Below are 26,761 nucleotides of genomic sequence, written 5' to 3' on the forward strand. Positions count from 1 at the left end.
GGCCAGTAAGGCCAGCCCTGCTGAAGCCCAGAGCCCCACAGCTGGATCTGGGGTGGGAGGCTGAAGCCCGGAGCCCTGCAGTTGAAGCTGTGGGGGACAGGTGCTGAATCATGGATCCCACTGCCAGGGTTAAGCTTGCCCCCAGAACCCTGCAGCTGAAGGGGGGGGGGGGAGGTTTAAACCCATCACCAGAGCCTCTGGCTGAACCAGGGGACAGGGGTTGAAGCCCCTGGTGGCCACATTTGAGAAATGCTGCTCTAGAACACCACAGCGTGGGTATCACTGCCAGAGCCGGCCCTTTCCATCTCAGCGGCCTGGACAGCCAGGGTAGAGCTGGGGCTGCCTGCGACACAAAGCAACTGGTGCAAGAACAGCCAGAATCGAGCACAATTTTGTTTTTATTTTAAATCAATGACATAAGCAAGGAAAAAATTGCACATTCACACTAAAAATCCCCACCAGTTGCACCAGGAATGATCTAAGTTTTCATTTGTAATAAAAAAACCCAGGCGCCCCTCCCCCCCCAACATTCACGTACTGCAGCCCACTCGGGTTTGCAACCCACCGTTCTCACCCAGCTACAGAGGAAGCCGGGCAGCGGAAGGTCTCTGTGCAATACGCAGATGGGGTCCTTTAGAGCAGCGGCCTGGTCACTAGGCAGCTTTGGTATTTGCGAATCACAGCAGAGAACGGTGGGAGAGCGGAGAGAATTCAGGCCCGGTGTAATTGGGTCCGAGAACGAGGAAAGGGCCATTTACAAACACAAACCCAACCAAGGTACCGCAAAGTGACCCCTTGCTGCTGCTGCTAAGTTGCTTGGTAGTTTAGAGCACCAGCACTAGGCCAAGGCCAGTGTAAAGACAGGCTCAGCCCAGGGTAACACTCTAGGAAGTGTCTGTGGTGGTACCTGGACCCTATTACTTCTTCCTACCCTGGTTCTTTCACTGGACTAGCCTGAAAGAGGCTTCAAAGTAAACCTCCACACCCTGACGACTGATTAGGAACATGGTTTGTTTCAGGGCACAAACCACTGCAAGGGGCTCTTTTGAGCTGCTGATAATTTGTTCCATAAATACAGACCATCAGCCCACCCTCGTTCTGTTCGGCTCTTCCACCAGCCCCAGCAGCCTGCCTCGGATGTGGACCACCAAGACAGCCTGGAGATCAGCTCTGAAATGCCTTGCACTGCACTGGTGTGAACAGGGCCTCAGATGCAATATACTCCCACCAGAGTTTAACTAGCCTGCAGGAGCCCAGCTGTGTCTGAGGAGCAAGAGGCCTCCTCCTTCTATTCTGCTGCAGTAAGTTACACACCAATGCAGCAGAACACATGGCCCGAAAACTAATACGTGGCCTCTGCCTCGTCCGTCACCTCTAGCCGAGCACCGCCAGGACTGAAGGTAGATGGGAGGCTGGGCAGAATGGGTTTGTGGTGGAGGAAAGTCAGCCGAGGTAACCAGACGGGTGGTTCCCTCCCGGCCTGTCTGGAAGGAATACAGGAGTGTGGGAGCAGGCCTGCCGGCAGAGTGCATAGCAGCTACCGACACCTACCTGAGCTTTGCTTGCTGGTTGACACTGAACCACTCCCCTCGCTTCTGGCTAGGAGCAGCAATTCTCGTATCTAAGCCAGTGAGCAAAGACACCCGCTTACGAGGCCGGCACGAACCAACAGCCACAGACTAGTCACAGCGTGTCAGTGCCAAACTGCCCCAATTCCCAGTGGATTTGGGACGCTCCAGAGCCTCCGAACACCCGCCCCTGAAAGCGGCAGGTTGGGAAAGCCCAGGCCCGACACCAGCGCTGAACGAACGGTCGCCCCACATGACAGCACGTGAGCCCAGACGGCTCTGCTGGGGGCGGGGGTTCGGGAGCAGTTTTAAGGTACGAGCCCCTTCACCTGATTTTCCAAACCTGTGCGAAGAGTCCGACTGAAATGAGACTCCAGCAAGGCCGGGCTGGTGCTGTTTACATGGCTGGGCAGTGCCCCTCAACCGGGCAGAGCTCCGCCACGGCCCACTACGGCTGCTTTGGTATCCTAAGGAACGGCTGGAGAAAAATAGCCCAACACCAGGCAGCTACAGCCCTCCGAAGGGGCAGGAGTGAGTGCAGTACACCCCCACCCCGCACACTCTAAAGGAAGCCAGCTCCTAGCTGTTAGAGCCCAGAGACTTTCCACCCATGTCCCACCTCCCCAGCCAGGAGAGGCTCATTGTTCCTGGTAGAAAAAAATAAAAAAAAACCCAACTCTCTCTGACGTGCAAGAGCTCCCAAGCCTCCGTCTCAAGGAAAAATAAAAAAGTTTAGTCACATCCACATACATCACATTATAAAAGAATTAAGTACATTTCATGTAACATTGACTGTCAGGGGAGGAGCAGCTCCTGCCAGCAGGAAGAGAATGCACCCACTCGAACAGAGCAGGCCAGCCCTTCCTGCCCCACGGGCTAGCTGCCCTTCCCGGCTGCTAGCCCAGCCTGCCAGGGCTGGCAGGGGGGTTCCAGGCCTACAAGGGACCACTTCCTCCTCCCCAGAGGTAACTGCACAGCTAATCCTAGTCGACAGCTTTGAACTTTTGACCACCTCAGTGAACCAAGCTTGAAGGAATTCAAAGGCAATTTAGCTTAAATATAAAAATAAATTTTTATTTTCTTAAAAAATGTTTAAATATCTGTTAATTTAGGATTCGGCAGACACACACTCACACCTCTGAGTAGTAAAAAGATCTGGCAGCCAGAGTCACTCTTGGAACGTGGGGGGTCAAAGGGGCCTAGGCCTTGGGGTGTCAGCCCCTCTCCCCGAGGCACACAAGGCGTCCTCCCAGTGAGAGTTCCCCAGAGGCTGCGGGCAGGAGAGGGAATAGAAGCCCTGGCCCTCTCCCCTCTGAGCTCCAAGATATGGGGCAGCCCCGTGAGCGCCCCCCGCTGACTGGAAATGAGCACCCAGCCCCTGGAGCCGGGCTAAGGGAGGAGCAGGGGGCAAGAAGCCGAATCCTAAGCATGTCAGTTGGGGATTCTTTCCCTTTAGTGGCTTCAGGCAGGGCCAACAGCCCCGTGCAGCCCTAGGCAAGCCCGGCACTGAAGGGACGTGTGCTACAGACCCCTGGCTGGGTAACGAGCCAGCTGGGTTTGACATGGGGAGAGAAGAGCCAGACTTGGAGCAGGGCAGGACAGCCAAGAGGCTGCCAGCCCGGGACCTAGGGAACCCTTCCAGCCCCCTGTGCCCCCCCACGCCCCAGGCTGCCATCCTTTCAGTCATCACATTTAAGATACAGAGTTCACTCAGCACTAGTAGCCACACAATGATGCTACTCTCAACACCCAATTAGGCAGGGCGCATCCCCCACTAGGAGACAGCCTCCCCGCAAAATCTTTACACAGCAAATCCGGCATTACCAACATGCCGCCACTCACACGGTTCAATTCTTCCTCCAAGCTCGATTCAATGAGCGAACAAATAGGAGCAAACATACGAAGCGCACAACAGACAGGAGCAGGGAAAGCCACAGGAGCGTCACGACGGGAGAGGGCAGTAAGTGGCAGCGTCCCACCTCCTCTGGGCAGGGGTTCTGCTCGTTCCGGGGCCTGGCAGAACACGTCTGGTGCACCAGAGGCACCACCCTCCCGCTCTTGCGGACGCAGAGGCTAGGTTACCCCGGCAGTGGGCTGGGTTCCCGAGCAGAGGCAAGACGCTGAGTTGCAGGGTCTGCGTGGGAGCACTGAGGCAGATTGCTCACAGCAGGGCATTAGGCGCAGATGCAGGAGCTCGATGATGGTCTGTCTGGAGCACCAAGAGTTCCTCCTTAACACACAGGGACTTGGGCCAGTCCCACCTACTAGACTTGCCCAGGCCAGATGGCTGGCAAGCCAGCACCTGCCGGTTCAAACCAGAGGCTGGAGTCCCTTAGGAGGAAGGGGAGAGGTGCATTTACCAGGTCATGAGATCACCGTGCAGGGAAAGGCCTCTGGAGCCAGCGAGGACACCCCCCCTCCAGGACCAGCAGCCACGAGGCAGACTGGGAACGCATCTGCCTGGAGGGAAGAGCCTCACTTCCAGCAAAGCTACAAGGGGGAATGCAGGGACACAGCAAGCGAAGGGACAGAACGCGGGTTTCCATTCAGGCACAGACAGGGAACGTGCAGATGGGCACCTCCCCTTGCCCCCCGCCAGCTCCCACTCCACGCACTCGGTACACGGTGGATGGGCAAGGCTGAACTGTCAGTATGGTCAGGAGAGCACCGGAGCAGCTAGATGAAGCCATGGAGAAATTACACATTGTGAGCCCTGGAGAAATAAGGGAGGAAAGGAACGCTGCTGATATGTACAGAGTTTATCCAGCCTCGGCTGTGGAACTGTTCAAGTACGAAGGGTTTGGTTTATCCTGTCCTGCGTCGGAGTCGCTGCCACCCAGAAGTGTCTCCGACTGATTTCCGAAAGGAGCGCCTGAGCTAGGGGCCCGGGCTCCTTGTCAGAACTCCGATATCCTTGGCTCAGGTGGCTGGGCCACTTCACAGCTGGGCCGGAACTAGGATCCAACAGGAGACCCAAGAAGCTACTTTTTGCGGGGGTGCTGCCTTCGTGCCTGCAGCCGCTGACGGGGCCCCGTCTTGGACCCTGCCCCGATAGAGAACGCAGGGGTTGATGGTCCTAGAGGCAAGAGAGATTGCATGAGCGACTGCCAGCCTTTACCCTGTCTGTCTGACGTGGACACTGCTACACAAGAAGCCCATTGCAGCATTAGCTTCCCAGGGGCCTGCGAATGTGAGCGCACACTATCACATTGCTGAAGTGAAGCAATGAACTCTCCTCCAGTCTAGCTCACCCCTCCACCCCCCAAACAGGTTCTGTTTCCGAGGGGGATGCGGTCCTCCCCCCCGACCCAACCTTCCCCACCATCCCAGGGAGGCAAAGGCTGTCTTCCAGGACTGACTGTCAGACATATTTCTAGCCAGCCAACAGCCAGCCCACAGACACTCACCTCTGGGAGCCTGTCTGAAGTCAAAAGAACAGGGGTCCTTGTGGCACCTTAGAGACTAACAAATAGTTAGTCTCTAAGGTGCCACAAGGACTCCTGTTCTTTTTGCGGATACAGACTAACACGGCTGCTACTCTGAAACCTGTCTGAAGTCAGTGCAGCCCACAGCAGGCTCTGCTTTAGAGGCAGGGCTCCTACTGACCCCCAACCACCCCCTGTGTTGCAGGCCTGGGGGAAGAGGAAGCCATGAGGAAAGTCTCTTACCAAATGGAGGCCTTGCTCCTCCGAAGCCCGACCCAGGAGTGCTGGGGGTCCCGAAGGAAAGGCTGTTGCTCCCGACAGGCCCTGCTCCTGGAGCAGGCGTGGTCTGCCCAAAGGAGGGAGTGGGAGTTCCTGAAAACAACACACCACTGTCAGCCTTGGCTAGAGGAGCAGGACGGGGAGTCTGTGTCAAGGCCACAGCAGGATCGGAGCCTGTGCACTTTGGGGAAGTTTCTGCTCCAGCGTGCGGGGGTGGGGGGGTACAGCTCAGCCAGGGGAAGAAGGAGAAGACGAGAACAGACTGCACAGGTCCTACAGGCCGGAACATCCCCACCCAGCCTCCCAACAGGCAGAGGAGATGTGCACTCCCCCAAGCCCCAGAGGGTTTCCATTTCCCCCTCTCTCAAGGCGACAACCTCCCCGCTCCCCCTGAAACACTTGAGTTCCTGGGAAAACTGGCTCCTGCATCTCCCATCGACTCCCTTCCTAAAGCCTCCACTCAGCAGACCCATGAGACAGAACAGACTGGGATTCGCAGAGCCTGGGGGGAGCTTACTCTACTGGCTGGGGAAGAAAACCTTTGTACATTAGAAGAGCGACCCTTCCCCAGCGGAGCTGGGCTATGTGGATGCAGCCCTCGCAGACACACTGCTAGGAGCCGGAGTGGTCCCCGGTCTATGCGGAGACTGGAAACAGTCCTCTGGGATTCTCCTGATCCCAAGGAATGGCTCATGGCAGAGGGGCAAAATATCAACAGCGCCAGCCCTAAGTTTAGAGGGGTGAGGAATAAAGGGAGAATAAAGCACAGCAAGGGCACTGCCTAGATCCACTCAAGCCTCCCACTTCCTCCCCAAGCCAGCTCCAATGAGAGACCCAGCCTTCGACCCAAGCAGGGCTAAGCAGACTTTCCTCCCCTGCACCTTACCTCCAAACACAGGCTTGCTGTCAGGAGTGCCAGGCACAGCGAAGGCGAATGGCGCACTCTGGTTTTGGCCACCCAACGTGTTCTGTGTCAAGGAAGAACCAAAGGGGGTTGCTGTGCTTGCCGATCCGTTCTGTCCAGCCCCAAAATTGAACGCCACTGAGGGGGTGCCCCCGCTCAGGGCAGACGCTCCCATGGCAAAGGCACTGGCACCAGTGCTCTGCTGGTTGGACACCCCGAAGGGGAACGGAGAGGGGGTGGTTCCGCCAAATACCATGCTACCTGTACTGCTCTTTGTAGGCTGGGTGTTGGAGCCAAAACTTGATGCGGTTGAAGTGGTGGCTGTTCCGAAGGAGAACACGGATGTAGTGCCCCCAAAAGCTGGCTGGGAGCTGTTGGTGCCAAAGGAAACTTGGGTATTAGTCCCTCCGAAAACTGGCTGGGAGCTGTTCCCGAACGCCGGCGGTGCTGCGGGGTGAGCCGCAGAGGCCCCGAAGCCGAAAGCGGGGGTACTAAAGCTCGCGGGGCCAGTGGCAGGTTTGCTGGTGGGCTGCTGACTCTCCGGGGTGCCAGTGGCAAACGCAGGCTGACCAGCTGCACCAGGATACGGAGGGGGCGGTTTTGCACCTGTTCCAAAGGAACCACCAAATGCAGCAGCGGAGGAACCGAACGACAGCGTTGACTGACTGGTGGTTGGGGGGGTAGAAGAGGTCAGATTTGTGCCCCCAAAGATACTAAAGCCAGCAGTGGTGCTGGGAGCAGCCTGTGCTGCATTCAAGGACGCTGGGCCGAAGGTGGAGCCTGCGGGAACGCTGGTAGTGGGGGCGGTGGGGGCTGCAGGCTTTCCAAACTGGAAGATGGGAGTGGTAGGCGTGAAGCTGGCTGCGGTGCTGGGGGCGGGGTTTGGAGAGGCTCCGAACAGGAACGGCTGGCTTGCTCTGCTGGAGACGGGCGCGGTGACCGTCGTGCTGTTGGAGGCATTGGCGGCGAGTGGCACGCCCAGTCCAAAGCTGAAGGCTGGCTTTGTGGTGGCGTCAGTGGTGGCACTCAGCGTGCTGGCGGCGGTGGCTGCAGTAGTAAAGACAGCACTGGGGAGGCCGGGGAAGACAGAGGTGGGGTCTGTAGTGGAAGTTGCTGTCAGATCAGCAGCTGGGGCTGGCTGAGGTGTCTGCTTGAATGTGAAAGGAGACGCTGTTGCTATAGGTGCAGCAGCAGCTGCTAAGTTCCCGAAGATGGGCTTGAATGTGGTGGGGGCGGCGGAGGAAGACGCTGTCGAGGGAGGCACAGGGCTGGTAGATGCTGCGACGGCCAGAGAGGTGCCAGCTGCGGAGAGCGCCACGCTCTCGCTTTTTGGCAGGGTGCCAAAGATGGGTTTGAACATGGGGGCGGCTGCGGGCGCGGCGGATGCTGCCGCTGGTCCAGGCTGGCTGGCTGGCGGTGTGCTCAGCATCCCAAAGAGAATGCTGGGTTTAGGGGGGGAGGGCGTCTTGGTGGGGGTCTGGCCCAGGTCAGAGGAAGCTGGAATCGCCAGGTTGCTCACACTGCTGGCAGGCGGGGCAGTGGAGGAGGGAGGGGCCAAGGGAGCCAGCAAGTTTAGTGTCGGAGCAGGCTTGGAGTCGGACGCGGTTGCAGGGAGTGAACCTGAATCCGGCAACACCGTGGGAACGGTCAGAGGCAGCTGAGAGGTCACTGCAGCCCCAGTCGAATCTGTGGAAGAGGGAAAATCATTTACAGATGAACAGACGGCTCATTACCAGAGTTTGATTTGTGTGATGTAGGACGTCGACTTGGTGGGCTGGGAGAGAGAATCAAGTTGCCACCAAGACAGACTTACCTGGGGCAAATCCCAGACCCAAACAGCACTGCTCTGCGTGACGAGGTGAGCCACCAAGTTAGAACCCTGATGGCTTCCCCTGGAGTCCCTCCTGCGCCACTCTTGTTCCACTTTGGGTTGGGGAGGTGTTATGGATGCACTAAATCAAATGCCATTTGGGATTTCCTGCACTCAGCTGTTTATAAGCTGTGTCAGGGAGAAGCAACATTGCACCTCCCAGCTGGGACTGACTAGTGACCCCCAGAGGCCATTCCCACTGCTCTCCCATCTCCCCTCACCACATCACTAACCTGAAAGCACAAGAGCACTCTGCCTGCTCTGCATCTTCTTCAGACTCTCCAGGAGTGACCCAGCGCCGGCGACCAGGGGGGCCGAGGAAACAGATGTAGGCCCAGTAGATGTCAGTGTGAATGACACAGGCCTGGATGCAGGGGTGGTTTCTGCAGCAGTGCTTGGGGTGGCATCTGCTGCTGGGGAGCAAGAAAAACAACATGCTTAGACAGTTTGCTATTAGCAGGGCTTCCCAACTATGCAGGGGCAGCTACAGATGGAACCAGAGCTTGACGCAGTCAAGTGACTTTAGGAGGACACTCCACATTCCTGAAAAGATCCAAGGACTTCACCCCCACTCCAGGATCTGGAGGACTCACATAAAAGCCCCAGGTTTGCAAGGGGGGGGGGGGGGGAGGGGGAGGAGGTGTCATTCATGAAGTTCTCCTCAGGACCCAGAGTGGCAGAAAATCTAACTTCATTAGCCGCTGGGAGAAGGCAGCTCTCTGGGTATGATGCATGACTCACATGGTGATGTTCTCTGGCCTGTGTTACACAGGTGATCACACCAGATGACCATAATTAAAGTTAAGATTTTGTCAGGGATATTTGTAGTAAGGTCACAGTCAATAAACAATTCATAGAAGCCCGAGGCCCGCACCGCCCAAACCCCTCGCCGCCTGGGGCTGAAGTTGCAGAGGTCACCAAAAGTCATGGAATCCGTGATGGACTCGTATCCTTAACCATAATGGTCCCTTCTGGCCTTAGACATCTATGGGATGGGTGTTTCCTTCAGTTTCTTGCTTACAGCATTAAGTTACTGTAAGTATCCTACTAATTGCACCTCCTAAATGAGAGGGGTCCTTACCCGTCTTATCCTCCAAGACTTTGTTGAACCATTGCAGTGCTGCCTTCTTTTCCGCGTCCAAGTCCTCTGCTGTGACAGCATAACCCAGCTGAGGGGGTGGGGGCTGCCAAGGGAGGAACAACAGCGTGAGCTTAGTCCCTTCCTCAAGGAGGCAGGCAGAACCCAGCCAAACTCACGGTAACGCCACTGAGCAGCGACTGCTATAAAGCAGAGTCTGCCACTCGAATCCCTACTCCGCTGTTTCGCCCACTAATTGCACATGGTCTGGGGTTGTTTTTAGCTTGGTGCGGAGTGGGCCAGAGTATTGCCCAGGAAAGGCCCAGCAGTAAGCAGCTCCCCAGACACCAGGAGCTGGGGTTGGCTTCACGTCCCATCCCACAAAGGGCAGGTGCTCCTATCCCTGGGGCAGCCAGGTTAGGCTTCCCCCCACTCCTGGAGGACCTACAGCAGGGTATTCCACTGCCAGAGGTGCCCAGGAAGGGCTACGTGGAGGCAACGTACCAGGCTAAGCTGGTCTCCTCGGCGAGAAGAAAGCAGCTGGATCTTCCGCTTGCGTTTCCCACTGCTCCCCGACATGGACGGCGAGGTCAAGGAACTCGGCTTCTTCCGCACAGGAGTCTCCAAAGCTAGTATGGGAGGAACCAATCAAAAGTGGGGATTCCAGATGGAGGAGGGGCTCAGTTCGCACACCCTGTCATAGGAACTTGCTTACTGATGCTTTCACCGCCCTTCTGTCAGAGGGGTGGGGGGGAAGGAGGAGAGACTTGTCTCCAGATAACCCTGCCTCGGAGCACAGAGCCAGACAGAGGGCCAAGCTGAGTACAGGGCCCAGGGGTCCTGGGTGAATGGCTGGCCACACCTGCAAACCGAGGAGGCAGCTTGTGCGAAGACTCCCAGGGACGTGGAACAGACTGCTCCAGGACGTGCTCTGAAGAGCCCATTCAGTAACTCAGAGCAGCTGTGCACCATCCTCTCAAAGTGCTCCACTACCCAACACACAAACCAGACCTGAGGTTACTTCTCTATCACCCACACTCAGCCCCCAGTGGGGGGAAGCCTGGGAGCTGTTTCCCCACTTAGGACAGCAAATGATGAACGCTGTTCAATTGAACCAGCAAGAGGAAACAGGGAGGGGCCTATCATTGCTCAGCTTGGAACCTGGTGGAGACGCATCATCCTGTCCCCTCTGCTGTGCCTTGTACCTGGCTTACCCCGTTTCTAGATCTCACTCAAATCTTACTTCCAGAGAAGGTGCCAACTTTTGCCTCCTCTTACTCTCCAGCAGCCTTTCCTTTACAAGGCAGCTGCAGAGCCTGAGCCAAACCCGCATCCCCAGTGGCTTTGCAAGCCCTACCCTGCCCCACTCACCCTTCTCTGTCTGCAGCTCCTTGTCAGATTTTACAGGGGTAGAAGTGCTGGACCAGTGAGGATCCTCCTCCCTGCAGAGACAGGAGAAAGCCCGTTAGGCCCAGTTCACACCGCCACACCTCCTCTCGGAGGGCTGCAAACATTTCAGGACAGATTTAACACAACCCACGAGCCATGAATGATCATCTTGAAAGCCACAAGCAAATTACCCAACCACTGGTAAGACCAGTGCCTTGAGCACAGCGCTGCCTCTAGCCCAAACAGTTTGACAGTGCCTGGAGACAAAAGGCGAACGCTCGTGCGCCAGAGCTTGGGACAATGGAGAAGTCTGGCATAACAGCAAAGGAAGAATTGCACACAAACCCTCCAGCACTTTGCAGAGGCAAAGCTAACCTCAGAGCATCACTGTGGGGCCCACATTTTGCTGGCCTGTGAGTCATTTTGCTTTAGACCCAAACATTCACAGTGAATATTCTGGGAAAACAGCCTGTTTCAACATTTGTTTTACGACTGATGTGCCACACACACACCCACACCCCCCCCTGCTGCACAGGGATGAGCACTAAGACAGGAGGCTGGAAGCAGACAGGTGCCTCTCTATCCCTTGGACAGCTATGTCGGAGTCCTTAGGAGCAGCAGAGGTGGGTGTTAGTTAACAAAATGGCAATGGGCCCTTTCTTCTCTCCCAGCCCCAGACATGGGAACAATCCAGGTCAAGGAAATGGGCAAAAGCAGCAGGTTGTGCTCAGCATGGGAAGTCACCAGCCCGGAAGCCCGTATCAGCCGCAGGGCAGGCAGGACACAGTTACTGACACTGGAGAATGGAAGGAGTGCAATGCCTCCTTAGGCCGCCAGCAGGAAGACAAGGGAGAGCAGTTAGCCAGACTTCAGGGGACAAGACGGCTTGGAAGGAAAGGGTTGGAGTGCCCCAAGGTAGATGGCTTACACAGAGGTTAAGACTTGGGGAAAGAGAAGAGGGCAGTCCAAAACGCCTCACCAGCCCCACCTGGCCATGCCTTGCCCCCTCCCGACTGGCGTCTGCACACAGGATACCGCTAGAACGATACCCCCAACATCTGTTTAGACTGAATCAGCAACGAGCGCGAGCTGCACTGAACTGGAAGCACAGCTGGGTTACCTGGCTTTCTTGCTAGGCCTCTCCGGAGTCTGAGAGCGGGAAGATGCCGGACTGGAGAGAGGGGAAGTATTCAGGCCACTTCTCTTCCACAGCTGGAACCCAGAGAGAGAGACAGACCATCAAAAGGTAATTCACACCAGGAAGCTAAATGCCCTGTGTTCCTGGCCAGCCCCACAGGCTGTATTGGTCCCCTTTGTAACGAATAAAGCAACAATGATCTGGCTGGTGAAGAGACTAGAGCCTTAGGATATGTGTATGCTGCAATTAGACACCTCCTGGCTGGCCCGTGCCAGGTGACTTGGACTCACAGAGCCGTTTATTTGTGGTGTAGAGGTTAGGGATTGGGCTGCAACCAGAGCTCTGGGACCTCCCACTTTGCAGGGTCCTAGAGCCTGCGCACTACAGACTGAGCCCGAATGTCAGCACCACAATTAGCCCCTTAGCTGGAGCCCTGAGAGCCTGAGTAAGCGGCACAGGCCTGCCGCAGGTTTTTCACTGCGGTGTAGACATACCCTAGACCCATGAGCACACATCGAGTTACTCTGGCAAGAGCAGGCTGTGTTCTCAGCAACACCGCACAAGATACCATCACGCCTACCTCATTGACTGTAGCGTTTTTCCATTGAAAGGGACACATTTCAGGCGAGACTGAACCTAGGGAACATGTCCTACAGGAATCGTAACAGGAATGGCCATACTGGGTCACAGCAATGGTCCATCTAGCCCAGTATCCTGTCTTCTAACAGTGGCCAGTGCCAAATACTTCAGAGGGAATGAACAGAACATGGCAATTATCAAGTGATTCATCCCATCGTCCAGCCCCAGTTTCTGGCAGTCAGAGGCTTAGGGATACTCAGAGCATTGGGTTGCATCCCGGACCATCTTGGCTTACAGCCACTGATGGACCTATCCTCCATGAACTTATCTAATTCCTTTTTGAACCCTGTTATAGTCTTGGCCTTCACAACCTCCTCTGGCAAAGAGTTCCACAGGTTGACTGTGCATTGTGTGAAGAAATACTTCCTTTTATTTGTTTTAAACCTGCCGCCTATTAATTTCATTTGGTGACCTCTCATACTTGTGTTATGAGAAGGCGTAAATAATACTTCCTTGTTTACTTTCTCCACACCAGTCATGATTTTATAGACCTCAATCACATCTCCCCTTAGCCATCTCTTTTCCAAGTCCCAGTTTTATTAATCTCTCCTCATACGAAAGCCGTTCCATACCCCTAATAATTTTTGTTGCCCTTTTCTGAACCTTTTCCAATTCCAATATATCTTTTTTGAGATGGGGTGACCACATCTGCACGCAGTATTCAAGATGTGGGTGTACCATGGATTTATATAGAGGCAACATGACATTTGCTGTATTATCTATCCCTTTCTGAATTATTCCCAGCATTCTGTTCGCTTTTTTGACAGCCGCTGCCCACTGAGTGGATGTCTTCAGAGAACTATCCACAACTCCCAAGATCTCTTTCTTGAGTGGTAACAGCTAATTTAGACCCCATCATTTTATATGTATAGTTGGGATTATGTTTTCCAATGTGCATTACTTTGCATTTATCAACATTGAATTTCATCTGCCATTTTGTTGCCCAGTCACCCAGTTCTGACAGATCCCTTTGTAACTCTTCGCAATCTGCCTGGGACTTAACTATCTTGAGTAGTATCAGCTGCAAATGTTGCCACCTCACTGTTTACCCCTTATGCTGCATCAGCAGTTTTACAGTCCTGTCTGATGACAAAGAAGTCATTTCAACACCTTTTTTTTTTTGGAAATTAGCAGTTGCTTAGGAGCCCTGGATCAAAGCTGAAAATGCTGGACTCAAACATTGGCCAACTGCAGCCTGAAAGAGGGAGGCATGACAGGAGAATGGTTCTGATTTTATCTTTTGTTTTACCTAGAACAATCCGAATTGAGCACCATCCAACAAACTAAATCATAAGGAAATCATAGTGTGTTCTGGTCTGTTTGAGGGGGCTCTATTCCATGACACCCCTTGGCTTTAGCCAACGCTGGAGGATGGCGAAGCACTGCCTCCTGGTGGGCATGTTGCTTGAGATGCTCTGCGGAAGGTGTTTGTGCTGCATGAAGCCGGAGAAAGACTACTCAGGTTTACTGCCAGTCACCTGGCAATGCTGCCTTATTCTCATAAGGCCATGCCACCCCAAACCACCGTGTCTCTTGTGAATTCCAGGGGTTTTATTAGAAATGCTGTGACCTACCTTCGAGAGTCCCCGGGTGGAGCTGTAGGAGCTAGCGATGGCATTGCGGATGGAGCTGGGAATCCCACCAGCATATGTGTTGTTCATGGAGCTGATGGAAGAAGTGCGCGATCTCTTGCTCAAGCAATCATCTAGGCACTGGGAAACGAGGGCCCTCTTCAAAGTGCCTGGCCTAGAGAAAGAGGGAGAGAAGGTTACTAATGAAGCTAAGTATCCGAGGGGTAGCCGTGTTAGTCTGAATCTGTAAAAAGCAACAGAGGGTCCTGTGGCACCTTTGGGACTAACAGAAGTACTGGGAGCATAAGCTTTCGTGGGTAAGAACCTCACTTCTTCAGATGCAAGAAGTGCATCTTGCATCTGAAGAAGTGAGGTTCTTACCCACGAAAGCTTATGCTCCCAGTACTTCTGTTAGTCTCAAAGGTGCCACAGGACCCTCTGTTGCTTTTTAATGAAGCTAAGTAAATCACTGAATTTTCAGTTTAGGGGCTGACCCAAAAAAGTTTACTTTGATTTGAACCAAAGCTTAATTTTTTGTTTTTCTCATCAAAACAAAAAACGGAGAGTCTCATCTCAGGCGTTTGTCTCATTTCACACAAAAATGTTTTGTTCTCAGGTGTTTAGCACCTGATGTTTTGTTTAGAGATTTAACTATTTAAAAAAAAACAGCTCTGACTTTCAAGATTTTCCATTTTTCCTGGCTGAAACTATTCACTGAATTTAACTTAAATTCACACACAATTTTGGTGCCTTGAAAAATGTGTTTTTCAGTTAATACTATTCACCAAAACAGTTTTGCCCAGTTCTCATTTCATGCAATCCCCAAATCCACATGTTTTGGGAGTCTCCCACCCAGCCCCTCTCTCTGATGGGTTAGTCTGGACGAGGGAGGGGCAGGGTTTTCAGTTTTCCTTTTTCAGCTTGTGCAACCGAGATCTTGACAAGGGGGCTGCCAGCAGCTCAGGCCAAGCTCCACTCCATACAGAGCGAATCCAGCACAGCACTGGACACCTCCCAGAGGTCTTTTCTCCCCCAGTCAGGGTGCAGAGCTTGGGTCACAGGACAGGAACCCCAGCTCTAGCCCCGCCTATTTCAATAAATTGCACTTCAGGAAGGAAAAGCACAGTGCTTTTTCCTCTGGCCTCCACTCGACTGGCCAAGTCTGCGGAGCCTTTTCGCTTTGCCCTTTAGCCAACACTAGACCCTTTACAGTTTGACAGGCACTTACTTGGGTACCAGAGAAGCTGGGGCTCCATTGGCTACCAGAGGCTCAAACGCAGACTGCCCACTGCCACTGCTGTCATGGCGTCTGCAAGAAAAAGACATGAGGAAATCCTCAGCATTCAGAAGGACCCACACAATCCAGCAATCTGAGGAAAATCTCCACTCTGAAACCCAGAACTCCTACATCCCACCCATTGCCCTAACTAGACAGACATATGACCAGACAGACCGCCCCACCCATGTTTTCATCTGAAAATCAACACTGACAGAATTCTGTTTTCATGAATATGTTCAAAAGTTTTAGTTTTTGTTCCAACGTGGAATGAAAACAAATGTCAAAACCTTGGAAGTTGCCTTGAAAGAGAATCCTCATCCTCTGGTCAGTTCTACTGCCGAGCTTGACTGCATTTCTCTCAGGTGCAAGCCACACCAGCTGCTGCCCACGTGCCAGGCATAACCGCTGGCAGCACAAAGGTGGCCTCAGAGTGTTGGTACTAAGATAGGACGTAGCTGACGAGTCACTGAGCAGTGAGCTTTCTGCCTAGACAGCCAGCGGGGGAGCGTGAGGAGGTTAAGTGCTTTGAAATGGGTTACTGTTACACAGTTGTGGAGCCAATGTCAGAAAGGAGAATAAAGTGTCAACGTCCAGGCTCACCCCCTACCACTCTTTATAGGATCATATTCATCCTGTGTCCCCCGCCACACACCCCTTGGGAGGTGGGACCAGACATTTACCAGTCCAAGAGGTACAGAGAAGAGCAATGGGAGAGGAGACAGCTGCATAAGCCACTACAACTCCAATTGAAAGTGTGCTCTTGCAGCAATGGGAAAAGCGACTGGTTGCTCCCTGAAAGCCACTCATCACCCGGGCTCTCAAACTGACATCTAACTGTGGGGTCAGAAGCAGCATCCAGGATGACAGACACACAGTATCTCATAAGCCCAAGCTTCTCTTCTCTGGTTCTCTCGCACTCAATTCATCTGCAAGAGCCCATATAACCCAGCCCCAATGGACTCCCCCACTGCAAGCAGCCTGCAGCCTCATGGCAAGCAAGGGACAGACATGGGGAGCCACAAGACAAGTTAAACCCACACATACAGAAATGGACAGAAGGAAAACAGCTGTGCTAGGGCAGTTGCAGGAGGGCTCCACCAGAAAGACGATGGCATCCACTGATTTATATCCTACTCCTTCCTAAAATCCTGGGGAAAGATACTGCTGCAGCTGTGTGTCTGAGACCTAAAGTCTGGTGTTCTCATTAACCTTAACAAATGGAAACGGGGGAATATTTCCCCCCATCATTTCTTGAAGGAAAAACACGCATGCTTTTTTGCTCACTGAGATATATAAAGGAGATCTCAACAGATTTTAAATGGTCATGTTTTGTTTTACATCAGAAATTCAGGATACGTGTATCCCATTTCTCTCCAAAGACTGAGGCTGACTGGAGAACTGATTGGTTTATGATAAAAATAATATGGAAGCGAGACCTGGTGAAGTGAGAGGAAGGGGTGGTTATGTATAAATGGAAGTTAAGAAACCAGACTTAAGAATTCGAGCAGTTGGAAGTGATTGTTTTAGGATTCCAACTCCTCTACCCCTTCAACCAAGTGCTGAGATAGCCTTCAATCCACACACCAGGCCTCTGTCAAAGACCTCCACCTAAGCAGGGGGGACCAGGCTTGGCATTTGAAACTTCCCCGATAGAAACCCAAACAGAATGTTTTTCCTCTTCCTCAAGAGAGAAGTCTTCTAGGCTTCTCTTGGAAGGGCACAGATACCAGATTGCTATTCAAGCTGGTCAGCAAGAGGAAACCAAAGTTGTGTTTCAGATTACTGGCCACACCGGAAAGGCCAGCTGTTTGTTCCCATGATCACAGCCGGCGTGCTGCCCGTATATCCATTATGCGGATAGCGAAGCACCTGGCACATCTACAGCACTGCTTCAGACACACGAAGCTGGCACCCAGGCCCACGAACTTATTACCTTCTTTTGTTCTCCTGACCACTGGGGAAACTCTGGTCCTCCTCCTCCACAGCCCTCTTCCTGCTCTCTTTGAGGGCACTCAGTACAGTCTCCTTTGCACATGGGTCCAGGGGGCTATTGCACGACAAGGCCATTGGTGAAACCAGCTGCTCCAAGCTGCAATGTAAAGCCATGAGTTACGGGAGAGTGAGCACCCACCTCCTCCCCATTAGTGGTGCTGCACCCCCCTGCGCCTTGAACCCCAACAGCCCAGCACATCTGAAGACTGGCCCCCCTCTAAAGAAAGAGAAATAATCTAGGCAGCATCACCAATGCAGCTTCAGGACTAACTTGTGACCTCATAATCCTTTCCATGGCAATAAAGCGATGCTTGAGATGGGGATTAAAAGACTACAGGGCCATGAGCTACAGACACTCCCTCAGGGAAGAGCGCATCAAGCGACCAAACGGAAGAGCGAACAACCCATTTTCCCCAAGCAGGCTACTCTCCCCTCTGCGATTAATTAAGGGGAGGTTTTACAGGGCTGTAAGTAGTGTGAAGTGATGCATAAGTGCAACCACCAGTGCACACACTCCCTCAGTGCATCCAGAGCAAGTCACCACGCAGGAGATATAATCTGCTTGCTACCAGTAAGTGCCGGATCTGGGAGAAGCAGGGATCTGCAGGTGAGAGGGCCCCTACTACTCTGCACAGCACTCAGTGCCTCTAACACATAAGATACAAGTGTGTTTGTGAGCACTGGCTGTACACGTGTACCACATGTGCACCACGTGTGCAGTGGGATGCTGAAGGGCCACTGATGAAGCTGTACTCACAGTGGAGAGCGGGCCAGGTTGCTGTCCGGCCGTGCAATCTTCACTGTCACCGGGCTGTGCACCATGTTGGAGTTGCGAGCAGATAGCAGGCTTTTCCTCTGGTAGCCATCCAGGCATACCGTGGGCAGGGCCCCCAACGAGGAGTACTGGGCCTGCTGAATTGGATACCGGCGCCGAGGAGTCAGCGCAAAGGGAGTTGGTGGAGTCAGGTGATCCCTGCAGAGAAAGAACACAGGGTATAAGTGGCCGGCCAGCTAATGTACCTCTTGCTAACCCCAAGACACTCCACGCATTGCAAGGGATCAAATGAGTTTAAGCCTATGAAGCTGCAATTATTTGTTGCAAGGAAAAACTAGAAAGGTTCAGAAAACGGCTGCTTTAGTTATTACAAACAGTTACCCCCAACAATTTGTAAGTGACCAGAATTACACACTATCTACACAGGCGGAGCATGCATCTCCATACAGCAACGACACACAACAGCAAGAAAATACCATACCAGTTTAAACTTCAAGGAGAATTTAGGGAAACAAAGTGTGATCAATACTTTAGAACCTGGCCTGGGCACTAAGGCTAACAACCATCCTCTTCGAAAAGCCAGTAACCGCAAAGTCATACCTATACTGGCCAAGACGACCTTGGGTAAGAGCAGTATTCTTGCCAGAGGGGTACTAAAACAAGGTGCCCTTGGTCAATATGGACATGGCCTAAGTGATGAGGACCTCGGTTTATCTTTCTGTGAATCATCTTGGCTCTGTGACCCTTTCTCAAGAGCAGGAGAGGTGTGAAGGCATTAAATAGTTGAGTTCTTATTATAATTCTGATTAATGCTTTAACATTGTCAGCATCATAGAATATCAGGGTTGGAAGGGACCTCAGGAGGTCATCTAGTCCAACCTCCTGCTCAAAGCAGGACCAATTCCCAACTAAATCATCCCAGCCAGGGTTTTGTCAAGCCTGACCTTAAAAACCTCTAAGGAAGGAGATTCCACCACCTCCCTAGGTAACCCATTCCAGTGCTTCACCACCCTCCTAGTGAAAGTTTTTCCTAATATCCAACCTAAACCTCCCCCACTGCAACTTAGACCATTACTCCTTGTTCTGTCATCAGGTACCACTGAGAACAGTCTAGATCCATCCTCTTTGGAACCCCCTTTCAGGTAGTTGAAAGCAGCTATCAAATCCCCCCTCATTCTTCTCTTCTGCAGACTAAACAATCCCAGTTCCCTCAGCCTTCCTCATAAGTCATGTGCTCCAGCCCCCTAATAATTTTTGTTGCCCTCCGCTGGACTCTTTCCAATTTCTCCACATCCTTCTTGTAGTGTGGGGCCCAAAACTGGACACAGTACTCCAGATGAGGCCTCACCAATGTCGAATAAAGGGGAATGATCACGTCCCTCGATCTGCTGGCAATGCCCCTACTTCTACAGCCCAAAATGCCGTTAGCCTTCTTGGCAACAAGGGCACACTGTTGACCCATATCCAGCTTCTCGTCCACTGTAACCCCTAGGTCCTTTCCTGCAGAACTGCTACCTAGCCATTCGGTCCCTAGTCTATAGCGGTGCATGGGATTCTTCCGTCCTACGTGGACTCTGCACTTCTCCTTGTTGAACCTCATCAGGATTCTTTTGACCCAATCCTCTAATTTGTCTAGGTCCCTCTGTATCCTGTCCCCACCCTCCAACGTATCCACCACTCCTCCCAGTTTAGTGTCAACTGCAAACTTGCTGAGAGTGCAGTCCACACCATCCTCCAGATCACTAATGAAGATATTGAACAAAACCGGCCCCAGGACAGACCCCCGGGGCACTCCACTTGAAACCGGCTGCCAACTAGACATGGAGCCGTTGATCACTACCCGTTGAGCCCGACGATCTAGCCAGCTTTCTATCCACCTTATAGTCCATTCATCCAGCCCATACTTCTTTAACTTGCTGGCAAGAATACTGTGGGAGACTGTATCAAAAGCTTTGCTAAAGTCAAGGAATAACACATCCATTGCTTTCCCCTCATCCACAGAGTTAGTTATCTCCTCATAGAAGGCAATTAGGTTAGTCAGGCATGACTTGCCCTTGGTGAATCCATGCTGACTGTTCCTGATCTCTTTCCTCTCCTCTAAGTGCTTCAGAATTGATTCCTTGAGGACCTGCTCCATGATTTTTCCAGGGACTGAGGTGAGGCTGACTGGCCTGTAGTTCCCCGGATCCTCCTCCTTCCCTTTTTTAAAGATGGGCACTACATTAGCCTTTTTCCAGTCATCTGGGACCTCCCCCGATCGCCATGAGTTTTCAAAGATAATGGCCAATGGCTCTGCAATCTCATCCGCCAACTCCTTTAGCACCCTTGGATGCAGTGCATCCGGCCCCATGGACTTGTGCTCGTCCAGTTTTTCTAAATAGTCCCGAACCACTTCTGTCTCCACAGAGGGCTGGTCACCTTCTCCCCATACTGTGCTGCCCAGTGAAGCAGTCTGGGAGCTGACCTTGTTTGTGAAGACAGAGGCAAAAAAATCATTGAGTACATTACAAACATGCATGGGGGGGGGGGCGCAGTGGTCCATGCAATCCCCCAATCTCCCCCCTCAACATTCTGAAGAGCCAGCCAGAGTTACAAGCAAGCATCAAGGCCATACTGAGCCTTCTGTCAGTGAAGAGGATTTACAGGCCTTTAAATATTCCAGTGCAAAGCAGTAATCATCCACTCCCCACTCCTCATGTGCACCTAATGACCTAATACACCAGTTTGTCTACACTCCTAAAATCCAGCTGCCCATCCTTTTAAACCATCCTCAGGAGAAGGCAGACCTCGTGGGGATTTATGCTCTCTGGGATGGGCAGATTGGGCTGTATGGATAGGGGATGTGACGTCCTAAAAACGGGAACGCTTCTGCTACAGTAGGGGATTGGGGCAAAACAGCCATTTTTGGTGAGAACTGCCCTTCGGAACTACACTTTCTTTGTAGAAAAGATGTTGGTGCAGTAAAATCCATCAGGATCGTCTGACTATTTCCAGCTTCGGAATATGGGGCAGACAGCAGGGAAAACATCCACAGAACCATTAGCATGTGGCAGCACCAAACAAATACTAATCTATTTGGAGATTCCCCCCCTCCAGCTTATTGAATAGGAAGCCAATGAAACATCACTTGGCAGTGACTCTGGGTAAGCAGTTCTCCCACAACTCCAGAGAGACAAACATTCCAGCTGCAACCCAGTCACTGGTACTCATGAGGTGGGGAGGAATAGTTTATGAAAGTTGACTCACTGCTAGGAACAGGAGAAATATGCAGCTCTGAAAACAGAACCTCAGATTTCAACCTCTGTAGTAGTCTCTTGCAAAATCTACGTTTTGGCTTGAACTAAGTGGAGAGAGGAGCCACTCCAAAATAAACCAAGGTGCCTCGACCCTAGGCCAGTCTTGCAGAAGACCGTCTCTGGGCAGGATGTGAATTCACTCCATACCGTCTGTTTCCACAATATACTCCTGAGGGCATTCTGTGCCAAATAATTAAAATTCTGCATACAATATTTTAAAATTTTGCAAATTTTATTTGTCAAATAAATGTGGAGGCTCCAGCATGGCCTTGGGGAGCACAGGTCCCTGGCTGCACCGAGGTGGGAAATCACTGTGCAGCTCCTCCCCGGGACACAGACTCAGCGTGAGGCTGCACCCAACCCTGACATGGCACAAGGACCCGGCCTGCCCCAGAAACACCCCAGGGCCCTGCACTTCCATGGCAGGTGCACCAAGTGTGGGCAAGTAGGCTCAGCAAGGTGGGATCCAAGTGTGGAGGGGCTTAGTGTGGGGGATCTAGTTGGGGGTTGAGAGGGTTCTGTTTGGGGCAATCTGGGTGCGGGCGGCTCAGTGGGGGATCTGGGTACAGAGGGGATCGGGATACACGGGGACGAGGGTTCTGGGTGCAATGGTAATGGGAGTCTGCAGAGGGATCCAGGTGAAAGTGGTTGGGGCTCAGCAGGGGCAGATCTGGGGGGTCCAGATGCTGGGGGAGTGGGGCTCATCATGGGGGTTCTGAGTGCGGGGGGGGGGGGTGAGGCTCGGCGTGGGGGTCTGAGTATGAGGGGGTCTGGATGTATGGGGTTGGGCAGATGGGGGAGCTGCTCCCCATACAGGGATCCCTCCCCCGTAACTGAGGAGCAATGCATGCAGGAAGCGGTGGCGGGGAGTTTGCAGAGCTTCCTGCAGCCCGGGGAGAAATCTGGGGGTAGGTCTGACCCGGCCCTAGTTGCCATGCAGGGGAAGAGGAAGTCCAGTCCTCCCCAGCCCAGACTAGCAGCTGAGCCAGTGTAGGGTAGGAGCCGTCATCTGGGTCTTCCCCAGTCCTGATTCCTGCCCCACAGTGATTTACCTCTCTGCCAGCTGCCCTGGGCACCTGAAACATATTGCTGAGAAGGGTCGCATGACCACTCTGTGACTTCCCTTTGCTTCCCCATCAGAAAGTCATTTTTCTGCAGGGAATCAAATAAATCTGCGGGGACATATATTCTGCGCATGCGCAGTGGTGCAGAATTCCCCCAGGAGTAACGACACAGCAGCAATCCCAGGATGTTTTTCAAAGGGAATTTCCCAGTCCTGCTGTCTTGGCTGAAAGGGGTCTCTGCCTCCCTTAGATTTGTTTCCCAGCCTCTACTCCTCTGTAATAATCACAAGGGAGGGGATGGGCACATGGTTCCTTTCTGCAACTGCTACCAGCTCCTATTGTGGGGCTGCACCAGAGTCATCAAGCCTGCATCTCAGCAATGCCCCAGCCCCACCAAGCACAAAGCAGACCCAATTCTAAGAACTGGTTAACAAAGTTTGTGCCCTGCCATACTACAGCGAAACTATTTTCAACAGCCAGGACTCAAACATGGTTAACGTGCTGGTAAATAGGCTGCAGGAGATCCATGTAACGGGCACAAGCTCTGTTAGCCATTATAAACAGAGGTTTTGCACTTTAAGAACCTATACGTGGTAAGTGTGGCCAAGACTTTAGAGAACAGGAGTGAGAGGCCATCGCTATTTACATCATTAGTAGTAACAGCAGCAGGTGTTACTGGGAGCCCAAGTCAAAGGCCAGGACCCCATTGTGCTAGGCGCTGTACACACACACCACAAGGTGGTCTACTCCCTACCCCAAAGAGCTTACATGTGGATGCTAAGAACATTCCTTCCCTAAGATGCTGCTGCGCTCAGCCCATTTTTGCCCACCCATGCCAGCCTAAGGAAACAGCAACCTGAGGGCCCAAAGCATTACCCACTCCCTGCCATGTTGGGATAACGCCCTGGAGCTCTCGACTACCCTGTGTACACAGTATCCATTGCAACATGCTGCAGAAATGCAAAAAATCCCCATGAAACCTGACCAAAATCAGAGAGAGAAGTGGGGAAGTCCCCCCTCCCAGCTGCTCCACCCATCCCCTCCTGAACCAGCTGATTGCTTAGGAGCTTGTATGGAGTGGGGTAGAACCCCACACAGCCCAAGCGCCCCACAGAGCTGCACAGAGAATGCCCTGCAAAAAGAAGGTTTCCTCTCCTGCCTGGAAAAGGGGGCTTCACACACTGTGGGGCCAGCTCTCTGCTACCTGCCTGCATTCCCCAGACCTGATACTAGGAGGGAGGTAAACCATCTGGATGTTCTTCCCAAGTTGGTACCTTCAGAGCAGACACGTGCTTGGGGAGAGACCTAGCCCCAGAACCCACCAAAAGCAGGGAACCTACCCACCCCCCTCCCCAGCTCCAAGGTGGGGCCTGCTGCCCAATGCTGGAAGAAGGGGTGCTCCAGGAGCAGCACAGGAGGGGGGTGATCAGACAGTGGGGAAGGAAGAGGGGGCATTCCCCAGAAGGGTTGGGGTAGCAGGGCGAAGGAAAGCTGAATGGGAGTTGGGTTGAGGGGGCCAGGAGGGACAGCAAGGACATGAGGATAATGGAAAGGGGGCTGCCCCCCCTTCCAATGGGGCTTGGGGAGAGAGCAATGGGGAGGAGGGATTCATCTTGTCCTTACTTGAAGGAGAGTGAGGGGGCAGCATGGATTGGGTTGGGGATGAGGAGTTGGGCTGGGATGGAGCAGCCCTGGGAGCAGGGCTGAGAGGGGGTTCAGTCCTATCCTTACCCAAAGGAGACGCCTCAGGAAGAATGGGGAGGTTGGGAGGAGGCGGCTAGGGCAAGTCGGTCCCATCTTTACCGGAAAGAAAGGCAGTGGGGTGGGAGTCTGGGGGTTGGGCTAGGAGGGTCTGGGGGCAGGTCTGGTCCTTTCCTGAAGGAGAGTTGGCAGGTCAAGCTGGGGGTGAGGGGGCAGTCTGGTCTTTACCCAAAGGCCAAGGAGTGGATCAGCCTACGGGGGTGGTGGGAGTGGATAGGCTGAGCAGGGTCAGGGAGGGCTGGGGCAAGGCAAGGCAGTGGTCCAGGCTGAGAATGGGAGCAGGGGAAGGGGGGGCGCGTTGGGGGGAGTGTAGCAGACTGAAGGGGGAGCTGGCCAGCCGGGGATGATGGGACAGGCAGGAGTGAGGGGGCCTGAGGAGGTAGGTTGGGCTGGGGGGGTGGTCTGTCCAGTCCTTACCAAAGGCGAGGTGGCAGGTTGGGCTACGGGGCAATGGGGGAGTCATAGCTGAGAGAGTGCGGGGGGCGTTGGAGGGGCAGGTCAGGCTCAGGGATCAGAGGTGAAGGGGCAAGGTAGCAGGTTGGGCTGGGGGGGATCAGTGGGTGAGGGGGAAGGCTGGGGAGGGTCAGTCCACTCTTACCCCAAGATGCGAAGTGGGGTTGGGCTGGAGGGAAGATGGGATGGTCAGAAGGTGAGGGGCAAGGGCTGGGCAGGGGGGTGTCAGGCTGGTGAGGGGAGGCTGGGTGGATCAAGGATCCAGGGGGGGTCAGGGTGGGGGGGAAGGGCTGGTGTGGGGGTGGTATCCCAAGATGAGGCGGCAGGATAGGCTGGGAGATGGGGGGTGGGCAGGGGTGAGGGGGAAGGGCTGAGGGGTGTTGGGCTGGTGAGGGGAACTAGACAGGTCAAGAGTGGGGGGGCAGGATGAGGGAAATGGGCTAGGTGCCTCGGAGGGAGGTTGTGGGGGGCAAGGAGGAAGGGCAGGGGGGAAGTTAGCCCTTACCCCAATGCAAGGTGGCGGGCCAGGAGATGGGGAGTAGGTTGAGGTGAGGGGAAGCTGAGGGGAGTCAGTAGGGGGGCAGGGTAAGTGAAGGCAGGGAAGATAGTGGGGGAGTCAGAGGGGGAAGGCCCGGGGGGGGGGGGGATCGGAGAGGGACGGAGTGAAGGGAGGCCAGGGGGCTCAGGGTGAGGGGAGGCGGGGAGGATAGTGGGGGGGCTGGGGTGAGGGGGGACAGAGTGAAGGGGTGGGGGGGGTCAGGGTGAGGGGAGTCCAGGAGGGTCAGTGGGGGGGTGTTGGAGTGAGGAAGATGGAGTGAGGAGAGGCCAGGGAGATCAGTGGGGGAACAGGGTGAGGGGAGGCAGGAGGATGGGGGGATCAGTACGGGCTGGAGGAGTCAGTGGGAGGATAGTGGGGGGGGTCAGTGGGAGGATAGTGGGGGGGGGGTCCGCACTTACGCCAAGGCGAGGCAGCGGCTCGGGCCGGGAGATGGGGAGTGGGGCGGTGGGGGGTCAGGGTGGGGGGAGGGGGTCAGTGGGGGCCCGAGGGAGGACCCGGGGGGGGGGGTCGATCCGCCCTTACCCTGCGGCGCGGCGGCGGCTCGGGCCGGGAGATGGGGAGTGGGTCGGGGGGGCGGTGGGGGTGAGGGGAAGGACGGGGGGCGGTGGGGGGATGGGTCAGTGGGGCTGGGGGGGCCCGAGGGAGTACCCAGGAGGGGGGGGTCGATCCCCGCTTACCCCGCGGTGCGGCGGCGGCTCGGGCCGGGAGATGGGAAGTGGGTCGGGGTGAAGGGGGGTCGGGCGCTCAGGGGGTCAGGGTGAGGGGGGACCGGGGTGAGGGGAGGCGGGAGGATTGTGGGGGGGATCAGGAGGACGATGGGGAGTGGGTCGGAGTGAGGGGGAGTCGGGGTGAGGGGAAGGACCGGGGGGGCCCGAGGGAGTACCCGGGAGGGGGGGTCGATCCCCGCTTACCCCGCGGCGAGGCGGCGGCTCGGGCCGGGGGGGGGGGGGAAGGACCGGGGGGGCGGTGGGGGGAGGGGGTCAGTGGGGCGGGGGGGGCCCGAGGGAGGACCCGGGAGGGGGGGGTCGATCCCCGCTTACCCCGCGGCGAGGCGGCGGCTCGGGCCGGGAGATGGGGAGTGGGTCGGTGGGGGGGGTCGGTGGGGGGGCGGTGGGGGGAGGGGGTCAGTGGGGCCGGGGGGGGTCGGGAGGACCCGGGGGGGTCGATCCCCGCTTACCCCGCGGCGAGGCGGCGGCTCGGGCCGGGAGATGGGGAGTGGGTCGGGGAGGGTTGGGGTGGGGGGGTCGGTGGGGGGAAGGACCGGGTGGGGGTCGGGGGGGCCCCGAGGGAGGACCGGGGGGGGTCGATCCCCGCTTACCCCGCGGCGAGGCGGCGGCTCGGGCCGGGCCGCGCGGTCCCGGCGCTCCCGGCTCCCCCGGCGCGGCGCGGCTCGGCCCGGCCCAGCTGGCCGCCCATGGCGAACGGGCCCCCGTTGGCCGCGCTCTGGGCCGGCGGCTTGGGGGCGCCCCGGGGTCCCGGCCTGCGCGGCCCCCCCGGGCCCGGCCTCAGGGCGCCCCAGGCCCCCGCCGCGCCCAGCAGCGCCGCGCCCGGCCCCAGGCCCCGCAGCCCCAGGCAGGCCAGGCCCAGCAGCGCCAGCGCCGCCGCCGCCGCGCCCCGCAGCCAGAGCCAGAGCCAGAGCCAGCCCCGCCGCCGCGGCCACGGCCACGGCCCGCCCCGAGACATGGCGGCCCCGCGCCGCCCGCCCGCCGCAGCACCCCGCC

The 26,761-nt window shown here is 55.1% G+C and overlaps 1 protein-coding gene across 4 annotated transcripts; it reads right to left on the reverse strand.

Moving 5' to 3' along the window:
- Positions 1-380: 380 nt before the first annotated feature.
- Positions 381-26,761, reverse strand: POM121 (POM121 transmembrane nucleoporin). 4 transcript variants are annotated; one of them, XM_065572963.1, is made up of 13 exons: positions 26,359-26,761; positions 17,890-18,105; positions 17,074-17,229; positions 15,090-15,170; positions 13,865-14,036; positions 11,634-11,725; positions 10,496-10,566; positions 9,629-9,753; positions 9,128-9,230; positions 8,280-8,456; positions 6,159-7,862; positions 5,237-5,365; positions 381-4,644 (listed from the first exon to the last, which is right to left on the reverse strand). In XM_065572963.1, the coding sequence occupies exons 1-13, from the start codon at positions 26,721-26,723 to the stop codon at positions 4,550-4,552; spliced, it is 3,486 nt and encodes a 1,161-aa protein (XP_065429035.1). In that variant the 5' UTR covers positions 26,724-26,761; the 3' UTR covers positions 381-4,549. The 4 variants fall into 4 exon arrangements, with proteins under 4 accessions (XP_065429035.1, XP_065429034.1, XP_065429036.1 ...); XM_065572962.1 differs by having other exon boundaries at positions 8,280-8,459; XM_065572964.1 differs by lacking the exon at positions 26,359-26,761 and adding an exon at positions 25,952-25,974 and having other exon boundaries at positions 8,280-8,459.

This window comes from Chrysemys picta, chromosome 19, assembly GCF_011386835.1.
Source record: "Chrysemys picta bellii isolate R12L10 chromosome 19, ASM1138683v2, whole genome shotgun sequence".
NCBI lineage: Eukaryota > Metazoa > Chordata > Testudines > Emydidae > Chrysemys > Chrysemys picta.

Bases quoted from the DNA above. Each gene is read 5' to 3' on its own strand.
- POM121 (XM_065572962.1), bottom strand. From the start codon at position 26,723: ATGTCTCGGGGCGGGCCGTGGCCGTGGCCGCGGCGGCGGGGCTGGCTC. The intron at 10,567-11,633 runs GTAACCCAGCTG...CTGTCTCTGCAG, and splicing joins AGGCCTAGCAAGAAAGCCAG to GGAGGAGGATCCTCACTGGT. The intron at 8,460-9,127 runs GTAAGGACCCCT...CTTGCTCCCCAG, and splicing joins AGTCTTGGAGGATAAGACGG to CAGCAGATGCCACCCCAAGC.